Below are 13,138 nucleotides of genomic sequence, written 5' to 3'. Positions count from 1 at the left end.
AGAACAAAATCTGCTGGTCAGAGCTGACCTCACCGCCGCCTTATAGAACCCTGCTAATCTTCTGTCACAGATAAACCCTGACACTTTTCTCCATCCGCCGCCTGAGCTGATGTTGTCACCCCTTTTTCCATGCTCCCCGTTGCTCTCAAAGGTTGACTCTAAATATTTAAATTCCTGCACCTTCTTCACCTCCTCTCCTTGCATCCTCACTGTTTTAGCCTTTTCTTTTGCAACCAAATTGCCAACTAATCTGCAAAAGTCCTCTTATCAAGTCGATTTATCAATACTCTAAGAAATGGACTATATCAAGTAAGTGTTATTAGGTTTCAAATGGCTCTTATGAGCACCATATAAGTCCAAATAGAATATTGCAATTCATGTTCTGTAATGTATGTATATTAATATGTATATAATGAATATTGAATAGATGGCATCTATAGTTATGCCATGCTGGTCTTTAACAGCTTTTTAAAAGATGGTAATCTTTATTGCACAGCCCTAAAGTACTACAGATCTCAATTAGTGCTTCATAATAACGCCTAAAAAGCTCGCGTCAAACTAAACACATGCAAATATGTTACTTGTTAATGGTAATGTGTGTAACTCACATAAATATTTAGTGCAACCTTTAAGTTTGACAAATCGCAGTCTCTAAGGTTTGTTTTATGAGATAAAATAATGAGCAGTAGGCCAGTATGAACACCGAAGAGAATGGAATCTAAAGCTGACTTCGGTGTGAGAAGCCAGCAGTGCAGTGTTACATAACAGCAGCCACTATCGCTACTTTGATTCCCCCGCTCTCTCTGACTGATGTAGAATTTGGAGCAGCGGCCTAGATGGACACACATCGCGTTTCGATGGCCTGAAGACCTGCTGGGTTAAAAATCACAAAGATCAGACTGGGAAGATGGACCGTCTCCTACCGCTGACATGTTAAATAAAAGGTCTCGTCAACCTGACGTTGGTGCGAAATAACAAAAACCAAAAAAGCTAATGAACAAAAACCATGTATGTGTGTCTAATACGGTTTCATTTCCTTTGCACAACATTAACACCACTGAGTTTCTCCAGCTGTAACGCATAGATGGAGACTTTGCACCACTGAAGAGATGCGCTCTCAGTGCAAGAAGAGTTAGGGATGCTTAGTTATGTCAAGAAACCAAATCAAGGAATAATTGGATTTCCTTCTGTTTTTCCAAGAGAGCCCAGTGAATTATTCATTCCAATAAATATTTCAAACCCTCCCCTCTGTTATACTAACTTCATCTAAAGGGAAAGACAAGAAGCTGTACTTTAATTGGAGTACCACCTTCCACAAGTTGTTATAGGGGTCTTAATGCTGCACACCTCGGGCGAAAATCATTAACATGTAAAAAAAGAAGAGGGGCGACAACTCTGGCGGGGGAAAGAAAAGCACAAATTATTTTTGAATGATTAAACTGTATCTGCAGCAATACAAAGCAGCTTTAATTTTTGATCATTTTTGTTAATAATCAGTACAGGGCAGCTGATTGTGTCAATGGCCCAAAAAAAAAAAGAAAAAGAAGAAGATCGTTCAAAGCAACAGAATACTGAGTTTTCACCAGTAAAGTGCATCAGCTCAAACAATTTTTCACTTGCTCGGAAAATCGGCTGCTTTATTTCTGCGACATATCGCTGATTTGCTCGGTCTCAAAACCGATTTCATTGGTCAAAGGTGGAGAATGAAGCACAGAAGTGACGCATATTATGTGAAGCGCAGCGCTTTTCTCTAGAGACGATACAATAAAAGGGACACGGTGTGCTTGAAGGTTGTTCGTCGAGGGACAAGCTATCCAGCCACCAATGAAAGAATGTAAGCTTGAATTAGCTGGAAGCAGGAAATCCATTGTTGTACGGATTACAAAGGAGAAAAGTATCGCAAAAGGGACAAATGCATGAATCTGGACCACCCAAAAGTGACCTTGAATAGAATACAGCTAACTGTTTGCAGGGTCCTGCTGTAAGTTTTTTCACTTAAAATACAGCACAAATCTAAAATTTGAAAGCTATACACCAGAGATTATTTTATCGAGCAAGTCTCTGAGGAAGAAGTACATCCAGCTCTTTGGATATATATAGGATATTTTATATTATAGGAAAAGAGAGGCTTTAGAGTGGGTTTGACTCCTTAACTAAATATACAGACATACTGTACATTTTTTCACGTTAGCGTGGCTCACTTTAAATTAGAAGACCCGTCTGATAGGTACAGTTATCAAGTCAGAGCTTTTACCGCAGGGATCTAATTGGGAGCAGAGTGAGGAGGAGAGGAGTCATTGCAGCCAGATGAAAAAAAAAAAAAAGAAGCAACAGGGCTCATCTGTCACTGAAAACCATCAGCAATGCATAACCCTAATTACGCCGCAAAGACACTTTAGACCTCTCAACTTACTAAAAAATGTTGGAGGAGAAATCTGTGTTGAGAGGGGTGAGGGAGCAGATGGCAGCCTGGGGAACTGAGAAGATAGGTGTCATTTCAAATGCAAATGTGTGCTGACTTTCTGGTTTAAAAGATCCTAATTATAACTGTTACTTCTTACGGTTGATTTTCAAATGGCGTTTCTTAAAGGCTTTCTTAAAAATAGATTCTGGCTTATCTGTAAGATCATTCTGGGGGTCTTTGTAAAGTGGACAGTTCTGACGGAGATTAAGTAAATCCAGAAATAATCAAAATCACAGACGGAAAGACATTAAAAGCAGACTCAATGTAAATTATTCCACAAACTCTATAAAAATCCCCAAGGCTTGACACCAACTCATATTGCACTTGGTGCCTAAAATTCAGGAGCATGGTTAAAATGGACACGCGCGCATGCACATACACACACTTGCCATAATGCAATACACCAAGAAAAAAAATTGGACTCAGAAAAAAAAGTTATAATGTTGCCAAAAACCAAAAGCTTCACCCCACATCTTCTGGTTAAAAAAAAAATCTCTTATCTAATCATTAAACTCGAATAAAGTTCATTTTCAACTCTCCTAGTCCTTCAGAAGCCAGCAGATCAGTGCAGGGAAGGGGAAACAACCTGATAGCAGTTCAAAAAAATGATTGACAAAGCTCAGAGGTATCCAATTAATTTGTTCCTAATATTCAAGATAATAAACAAAAATGCAATTTCTTCGACACAGCGTGACATACCCCAAAAATGAGAAATAAATTAGAGAAAAATCCCAACATCACCTATTAATGTAGAATTAATCTACTCATCGTGGTGGTAAAATACTTGTTTGTGTTTGTGTCGGATATAAATTGAGTTAACATCTATTGACGCTGTCTCTAAATATCTTGAATCTCCTCTCATCTCGGTTTAGCCAGGTTTCCAAATTAAAACATCGCATTTATGTTTATTATCACCGGGATGAATGTTGAATTAAAACATTTAGTATTAAGTCATCAAGGTTAAAACTTAAATCGATGTTGACTTGTAGCTTTCGACAACTTTTTTCTAAATTAAATTCTGCATAACAATTGAAAGGTCATAATTAGATGTGGCAATTATATTATAATGAATGGTTGGATTATAAGTGTTATATTGTTTATTTTCCCATCAATCTACTACTCGGAAATAATTGATACATGCAGAAAGCGCATGCGCCACCTGTGTTAATTCCCTTCCATCCTTACACAGCTGCTGGATTTGTTTTTATACTGTCTTTTTGGACGGTGGCTCGTAATTCTCATGAGCTGAATCGATCTGCAGTGCCTCCTTCAACCCCTGACTTTCTACCTTGGAGAGGAGAGTGATGTGCAGTCCACAGCGATCCACCTCGCTATCAAAGTGGTCAATTTATCTGACATGTATTTGAAGCATTTGCTTTTGACTTCTCACGTGTATTACCAATACTGTTATCTTCCGCAGCAAAGTGAAGGTTACCAACCTGCACGCTTGTACAAAGTTAGTATAACCAACCTGTGTGCTCGTATAAAGTTAATATTACCAACCTGCGTGCTCCTTTATCTTTGGCGTTGAGGTGGAAATGGAGGGTTGAGGTGTTCCTGTGATAATGCAAACTCCTTGCACAAAGTGCAAAAAGCAACATTGTGTTTATACTTCAGTCTGGAAGTTTGGAATTTTTAAACTTTAGACCTCCTGCCTGCATGGAGTCATCTGCCTTATCCAATATGGTATCACATTGCGCGCCAGTGTAATCTGTCCCCCTGGAACTCTTGCACTGGCAAAGGTTGGTGGTTTAAATTAAAGTGTGATTGAAATGTGTTTTTCTTAACGTGTTGTTTTTTTCTGTAATAAATTTGTTGAAATTAGCTCGCTAAAATCCCAGCCTTGGTACATTCATGGAAGTCATATAAGTCAACAAATACACAGAGTATTTTTTCAAAATAAATGAATGCTGATTTTTAGAGTGAATACAAAATACAAGTAGAAAGGAGGTCAAAAGCCCAAGTTATGGTGTTGATCTAGATCAGGAGACGTGAGTGAACCAAATTCATCAGATACCAAGATGGAAGAAGGAAGACATAAGCCTGATGGTTTTACTCATTTGGCCCATTTCCAGCCATTTTGTCCAAATCATCCCATTACATCACATTCAAAAACACTTTTTCTTGTTGAATACCTTGAAAGCGATGTAAATTCAACCCGCCTACTTCAAAGAACCATCCATCTGAACAATGTTGCGCTCCATAACTGTCAAATCCCAAAAGAACTGGCCAAACCTTCCCGTCCAAAACAAGAGAAAAGTATGAACTTGTTTTTTTTTCATCTTATCTTAAACACAATCATGTCTTTGCCTTGCGCCTGAAAAATCCTGTGGTCAGAAAAATAAATCTAAATGTCCCCTTCCACTATGTATTCTAGCGTCACCATCCCTCTATTTGTATGCCTCTAGCAAAGATCTAGCTGTGATTGTATTGGAGTCAACGTAAAAAATTGTTGTTAAACACCTTTATCTGAACAACATAAACTCCACATGCAAAAACGGCTGAAGCATTCAGTCCAACCCTCCTACTGTGTACGATAAATCAAGGATTCAGCCACCTACGGGATGAATAGGTCCCTTGATATCTGTCCAAAGTTATGTCTTTGCTCTGTCTACATCCAGGAAGTGGAGGCAGTCCAGAACTTTGTGTATACTTGACCTCTGAGATTACACAGTACAACAAAAGATGTCAAATGTGTAACATTTTCAGTTTGCCTGATGACCAAGCTTTGGCTTTCAGACAGAGAAATGGTGCTGCTCTTCACGCTCTGTCATCAAACATGGTGATCCTGGCAGACGAAAAATACCCCTATCGCAGGACCCACCTCTGTAACACTGCCAGACTTCCCAATTAAGTTCCAGTGTGGCAGGAACTGCCGGCTTCCAGCAGGTCCCATCACATAGCTGGCCGCCTCCCACTGTTCCCCCTGCCTCACCAAGCTCCGGCGACTAGGACAAGAATAGCCAGCACCTGGTGGATCGGGCCCCCGAGCAGGGGGCCTGCAGACTGCTGCCCATGGAGGTCAATCGTGACCATGTCTTGACAAACATGCAAGTGACACATGGTGCCAATTTTTATCAATTATTCATTGTCACGAACGCCCGCAAAATGGCACGCAGCTACGTTTTACAGCACCGGTTTCATGGTCAGTTTAGATCCAATCAGCCACCGTGAATGTGTGCATAATTATTCCCCCTCCCAAAGCCTTTGAGGCCAAAAAACACATTTTGGTTGAATAATTGTTACTAAAATAGACATGGATCGAACAGAAAGCATCGCTGGCCTCTGTCCTGCTGTCCTTGAGATCCAGGCTGAGATACAGAATCATACCCAAACATACATGTCACAGGTTCAGTAGATGCAGATCTTGCCATATCTATGCAATAGGATATCAGTTTCTGTTCATATCTGTCCACAATGTTCATATAATATGGTACATTCAGTACTATATACAGCAGGGGTGGGCAATTATTTTGACTTGCAGGCAACATTTCTTATTTATTTTTTATGCGCAGGGCAACTGGGTATCATGTAAATGGAAAGAAATAAAAATAGCAATTTAAATATTTAAATTTCTTTTTTTATTTCAACTTCAAATCATTCATTATCATATACATGTCCCAACATTATTTTGTATGTAATCATCCATACAAAATTAAACAAAAAGCAATAATGAGGACTTTCTAAATTCAATATTGATTGAAAATACTTAAAATATTCAAAGAAAATAGCTTGGCAGGCCGGATAAAAAAAGCAAAATGGGGCGCATGTGGTCCGCGTATACATTATATGTATTTAACACACACATAGATATATACATTCACACATACATAAAAAGAAAAAAATATTATTATTATTATTGTTATTATTATAATGGTTATTTTGTTGTTTAATTTTTTTTCTTTTTGAAAGCCATCCTTGGTCAGCAAGACTGAGACTATAGCTGGCAAGCGGTGTCAGGCCGACAAACTTCTCAGAGGATCCGATAATGATCTGATTGTGGCTCTGGCTATTTCTGTATGTGCGCAAAGGTATTTTTGATTAAAACAAGAGTCTCTCCAAATCAATTGCAGCGCGCCCCACTGGTTCGCTCCAGCTGGAGAATAGTTTGCGGTTTCTGCTTGCTGCTTGCTAAAACAAACAAGAAAAGCCAACTGTCAGCTCTGTGGATCTCATTTCATTCCTCACCATACGAGAAAGGTTTGGGCTTTTTTTTTCATGTCAGTGGATATGGAATACAATGACTTTAAGAAAGACATGAAAGAGTTTATTGGTCCCAATGTAGATGACCGTATTTTGTTAATTCAAAATTATATTACAAAGGGAACTACAAATAACCTCCAGATGAGGCAATGCAGAAAGAAACAATAGTTTAATTAAAAGGACAGTAGCTGTTGTTCAGCTTTCATACCTTAGTTGCAATTTTCACTTCATTTGGAGAACCGTCTTTGAATTTAACAATAATTCATTTTCTCATTAGCATCTGGCGTCCATTACATCGTCACATCCTCCGCCTCCTGATTTGTGGTGCCGTTCCTATTAAGTATATCATTTCTATGTCCTACATAAGCATGTTAGAACCCGCACCATCCATTTATCTATTTTATATTCTGAAAAATTAACTGAAGTTCTACTTTTCATCATCTTTGGCCCGCAGTGTTGTCACGGTAAAATGTCTTTTGGCTGGGGTTTTATATACATCACGAGAAACACATTTTAAAATCTGCTCCCGGCCACTTTGCCATATGTGCTTACTCATAAAGTCAAAACTGTGTTAAATTACTCGCCAATTTTCAAACGTCTTCTGGCAGTGATTTCAGCTGCTGACCAGCCAGCCATTATATCCTACACACACAAATGCACACACATGTACAGACACACACACACACTGAGTACAAGAACCACACACAAACACACACCCAAAATAAAACCAAAACATTAAGGTTTCCTTGTAAGTTGCAAATGTCATCAGTGTGTTACATATTAAATGTGTTGAAAAGTGGAGGGGAATATGATGTTCATATACAAATAATGCATAAAGCTAGCAACAGAGCCAACAACACGTGGGGTCAGATTTTAGTCACACGGGATGATCGGCTGAGTTTTGAGGCCAAATATGGAATAAACAGACGACTAGCTTATGGCATGAGTGAAGGACATATGGGGTTTTGTTCCCTTTCATGTCTTTGTATCAGTATGAACATGATGGAGCCCAGATTTGAGGCAGGAAGGGAATATTTCAGACCTCAGCAAACAATGTTTTCCTCACAGTGACTGGTGTTGTAAATAAATCCATACCTTTCATTGTCTGAGAATGGAAATAAAAACAGCTGACAAACGGGTTCCAATCGACATCAAAAATAGATCTTTAGTCAGAGATGAATCTCTCATTGTAAACTAATCGACGTCCATCTTTGAATTTATATCCCGATTCTTGTTATTATACTGCAATAAAAGTACAGCTGAAGCGCTTTGTCTACCACTTCATCATGAACTGTGTAGATTTGCTGAACCAAGACCCATGATTTCACTCGCTGTTTTGCATTTTGTTATCTCAAATCCCTGTTGTTGCACAAGGCAGTGTTCTCCTTGTGCCCGACCCAAAATATTCATTCTATGTAAACTAAACCCAAACTAAATATGCATATCAGTAAGGGATCGATTGAGGCCCGGGTATACAACAACTACCGTCGATGCCGATAACCTACAGGGTACCAATGGAAGTTGGGCTACCATTTGTCAAAGACGGATAGGAGGAGGGCTTGTCGGCAAGCTGGTAAGGCAAGAGTCTAGCACTCAGAGTAGGACGATAGGACATGGACGATGACGTGGACAATGAGACAACTCATTTGTCTGGAGTTATGGGAAAGAGCAGCTGAAACTAGGCTCAGAGGAGAAGTCATACCGTTTCATACCCAAAAAAAGTACTATACCTGCCCTATTTGCCTTAAGAATGCTGGTAAAGAAGTAGATCAAAAAAAAACATACAACAGGGTGCCAAGAGAGGAACTGCGGTACTGTCAGGGGGAAGTCTGGAGTGACAGAGAAGTATGTTAAACTGGTGCAGGACACGTATACGAGGTGTGAGACAGTGGTGAAGTGTGCTGTGGGAGTGACAGAGGTTCAAGGTAGAGGTGGGACTACATCAGGGATCGACTCTGAGCCCCGTCTTGTTTGCAGTGGTGACGGACAGGCTGAAAGATGAGGTTAGACAGGAATCTCCATGGACCGGAGATGACATCGTGAACTGTAGGGAGAGCAAGAAGAGGACAATACAGAGATCGAGGCATGCCGTGGAAAGGGAAGAAAAGAAAGTGAGCCATAACAAGACAGAATACATGTATGTGAATGAGAGGGACCCACGTGGAACGGTGAAGTTACCAAAGGTGGAGGATTTTTATTTGGGATCAACAGTTCAGAGGTTCAGGTACAATGAAAAGGACGGTTTCCGTAGTGAAAGGGTCAGCAGAGAGTCCCTCAGAAGCAGGCCACGTGTTAGGTGTTTATGAGATAAAGTCAGAGAGGCCGGGCTGAGTTAGTTTGGGCCGCTAAAGGGGGGATAGTGAGGATCTGGGTGGAAGAAATCTGAGGATAGAACTGCCAGGCAGGAGGCATGGAGGAGGATCAAAGAGGAGATTTGTGGATGGAGTGAAAGAGGACATGAAGTTAGTTGGTGTGAGAGAAGAGGGCGCAGAGGAGAGGGTTAGGTAGAGGCAGATGATTCACTATGTCGACCCCTGAAGGGAGCAGCCCACGGGTGAAGAAGATTTCCTCTTTTATACGTATGAGTCATACATTAATCTGTATGTGATAGTATCATTATAGTATAATTGTGACTTTCACTGTAATTTTCCAGCCGCGCTGAAAAGTGATCATTTCCCGAAACGCAGCTATTTGCGTGGTATGAAATGATATGTAACAGTCCGGTTTGCATCCATGAAGCGCAAACATCTTTGACTAAAGGGAACAACCTGAAGCTACAGCAACTGTTAACACTCACAGTAGGTATTAGGATGACTTATTGTCCAGACTAACGTATGAAAAATGGTTGACTTACAGTGAAAAGAAAATTATTCTGCAAGAAGTCACCCAGGTTCAGTGAATATTTTTATTAATCATTCTCACATTTCAGTGCCCCGCTGGAACATTATGCATCTTTTAACATATTTATCAGCCCCTTCTGAATGTGCTCTATCCACTTTAATATTGGTAAGGAAGTAAGAGATATTCTAAAATTGCCTAGCTGAAGTTTGCTAGAAAGAAGTATATCTAGATTTACCCAAATTTTATTCTGCCAGGACTTGATGTTATGCCACTTAACCTTGGGCTTTATTTTTTTTTTTCCTGAACTGAAGTAATTTATTTTTTTCAGTTTTGATTGCTTGTACTTAAGTTAACTTGGTTCTTGGTGTAATTAAATCTATCTTTTATGTATTTTTTCCACTGTCCTTCCCACAAATGGCTTATTCCTGTTTATTTTTGAGGGGTAAAATAATTAAGTAACACAGAAATGTATCGGTGAAACATTTTTTCCCATTCATTTGTGACAATTTCGATGATCAGCTGATGGCAAACTTATAACAAAATGAGTCAATTGGTTAATGAAGTAATCTTTTAAATGCAATTTTATTTTGAGGACTATTGGTACTTATGCTAAAGTTTCCAAAGGAACATTTTTCCTTTCCGTCGATGTTAAAACAACATACAAACCTTGATAAGCCTAACGTTCAACAGACAGGTAGAAAGCGGTGTCACAGCGGATGACCTTCTACGACAAACCAAGAGGGAAACATGCATTCCCTCCTCTGTAATCACAGCACCTCTTTCCCTTCCCTTCCCTTACACACACACACACACACACACACACACACACACACACACACACACACGCGCGCGCGCACACGTACACAGTGCACAGGCCCTTCATCCAAGGCCAGGATTGAAACTGAGTCCAGTCAGCACAAAGAGAACAGCTGACAAGGACCAACTGTTGACAGGATGTGAGGGACGGGGACAGGAACCACCATCTTCCAACTCGGCCTGCATGTGATTTTCACTCATTTGAGCATTTTCCAGAAATCTGGTTTCTTTTGAAGCGCACCCGTGGGGCCGGTCAAGATCATTTCAGTAATCGGGTTTTGGAACGGCCACAGTGGGAGTGGGGAGACCCCCCTCCCCTCCTACAATTTGTGCTATTTATAGTTGATATGATAATGATGTCATAGGTTAAAAGGAGGGATGAAAACAATGAACAGCTGCCGAAAAAGCAATGACCGCATCCGCTCATGTCAAAGGTGCTTGTTGATAAGCCGCTGAGATGTGCTATTAGAGCCTAAATGTTTGGGGAAAAACAAAAACAGATTTAAAATATGTAGATGATCCTTGTTGATGTGTTTGGCTTTTTCCTCCTATTCCCTATTCTCGACTTCTTTTAAAATCAGAATTATCACAAAAACGTTCATAGATTAGCTCAAAGAATATATACATCAGCTATGATCCAAATTTCCAAGGGGAAATGTACAGATGATAAATTAAAGCACAACTTATCATCTGTACATTTCTACTTGTAAATTATGTCCGCAGTTCCTGTTCCAAATAAAGCTTTTAATGCTCGTATGCTCTTATGTAATATGTGCATAGTATCCTATCGGTAATTCATTTTTGAATTTACTTTTGAATTAATTGTATTTCTTATATTTGCACATCAGTGCAAATGTTGGTGCAATATTTTTGGACCAAATTTTTTGGTAACCAAGTTGAATCTAATCAGTGAACACACAGGATTGCTGGACTTTCAAGATGACTTTAGGCTCATTATAACAGTGTTACTCTAACATAATTATTAAATACTGTCATGGCTGGAGCTTGTAACTGATTGCATGAAATGTTTGTGTAACTTCTTTTCAGGCATATTTTTCAGTGGCGTAGTCCAAAAATGCATTGTGCTGATAGTGTTTCGGACAAACTGCCAAAGTGTTGGGGAAAGCCGTGGCCTTTCGGCCCTCCGACTGAGCTTAAACTTAACGCCCTGATATTCAGAACCCTTTCCTATTTGTCATCATCCGGCGTAATAACAGATAATCTGATCAATGCTTATACTGCTGACTGATTGGGTGATAAGAAGCAGGGAGGGGGAGGAGAGGGATAATCAATAAGAAACTGTCATTTACACAAGGAGCCAATGAGTGAGACGCCAAAGAAACACATGGATGGATGGATGGATGGATGGATGGATGGATGGATGGATAGATAGATAGATAGATAGATAGATAGATAGATAGATAGATAGATAGATAGATAGATAGATAGATAGATAGATAGATAGATAGACAGATAGATAGATGCATTGCCAGTTTCACGCTATTTTTTTTCTTGTAACTTTTAGAGACGGTCCATTTAAGGGTTGTTGTTTTCAAATTTCACAAATTATATATTTCAATAACATTCTTCATGGATCCGACTTTGACAACATCCAGATCTTTGGGGTCCATCATGACTGTTTTCTTCAGAGACCAAAATGATGATTAGGGGGACAACCGGGGATCACCACAGAAAGATGACCTTATTTGAAAAAAAATGAAACTTAAAAAATGGGAAAAAAAATGAGATAATATAAAAAAAAAATTAAGATAAAGCTTCACAAACAGTCGCTCTTGAGATAAGTTCCCCGGCACGGAGAAAAAGGAGAAAACTTGCAACGGCCAGCAACTTACTTCTCCTGCGCTCCTGCGCCCTCGTCGGCGCTCCCCGGGCTGGCGGGCGTGCATGTGGCCATGTGCCGCCGGTGGCGCTCCTGCATGCAGGCGTTCTCCTTGCACAGATCCCTCACCTGGAGCTCCAGCTCCTCGATCCGGACGCGCTGCTTCTCCAGCAGCCCCTGCTGGCTCTCGATGATCTTGTTGAGCTCCATCAGATACTCCGCCGCCTTGCTGGGGTTCTCCGGCGGGCTCTCCGCCTCGTAGAACCCCCGCCGCCCGTCCATGTCGCTGAAATCCATGGGCACACACGCACGGATCTCTCTTCCTCTGTCAGAGAAGCGCGGTGGAACCGTGCGCGTCCCCCCCTCCCGCCCAGTCCTGCTGCTCTGCTGGTCAGCCGCCGCCGCCGCCGCTGCCGCCGACGCCGACGCCGACGCTCCGGTTCCTGCGGAGCTTCTCCTCCCGCCGCCGCCGCTGCAGCAGCTGCCGCCGCCGCCGCTGTGCGCCCCGCACTCTCACGCACGGCGGGGCACGCCCCTTCCAGGACGTCGAACCCCAAGTTCAGAAGTTAAACGCGTCGGGAGGAACTGGAGGGAGGGAGGGAAGGAGTGGGGGGGGGATAATCCGCTTTGCGCCAGATGTGAACATCTGGTTGAACCAGCGAGGAGACGTGGGGGGATTTTTGACGTCACAATCTCAGCGTGCACGTAACAACAAGGAAACAGTTTGTTTGCTTGATGGTTTTCTGTAAAAATAATAAAAATCATAATCATAATAATTGTAATGCATTTCATGCTTGGTCGCCTTTCTAAACCAAAGGTCACCTTACAAAATTCAGGAGATAAAAGATCTACAGCTGTTGAAATCCAGAGTTCCTCTGTGTGTGTGTGTGTGTGTTACCATAGCCTGGGTGCAGAGTGACTGAACGTCCTGTATCCAATGTTACAAACGTGAGCAGAGGGAACAACATAACAGA

General features: G+C 41.0%; 1 protein-coding gene across 3 annotated transcripts in view; it reads right to left on the bottom strand.

Moving 5' to 3' along the window:
• iqsec1b (IQ motif and Sec7 domain ArfGEF 1b) overlaps positions 1–12,620 on the bottom strand; it is a 112,156-nt gene extending 99,536 nt beyond the window's left edge. The window contains exon 1 of one of the 3 annotated variants that reach the window (XM_086167876.1): positions 12,178–12,620. In XM_086167876.1, the coding sequence (XP_086024002.1) occupies positions 12,178–12,461 (284 nt within the window). In that variant the 5' untranslated portion in view covers positions 12,462–12,620. The remainder of the gene's footprint in view (positions 1–12,177) is intronic. The other 2 variants (XM_086167878.1, XM_086167875.1) reach the window with 2 other exon arrangements.
• Between the last annotated feature and the right edge of the window lie 518 nt (positions 12,621–13,138).

The sequence above is a fragment of the Fistularia commersonii genome, chromosome 21 (assembly GCF_037954325.1).
Source record: "Fistularia commersonii isolate RoL2024-O1a breed Wild chromosome 21, RoL_Fcom_v1.0, whole genome shotgun sequence".
Taxonomy (NCBI): domain Eukaryota; kingdom Metazoa; phylum Chordata; class Actinopteri; order Syngnathiformes; family Fistulariidae; genus Fistularia; species Fistularia commersonii.
The sequence above is the reverse complement of the archived record's forward strand: the minus strand, read 5'-3'. Positions and strand labels throughout refer to the sequence as shown.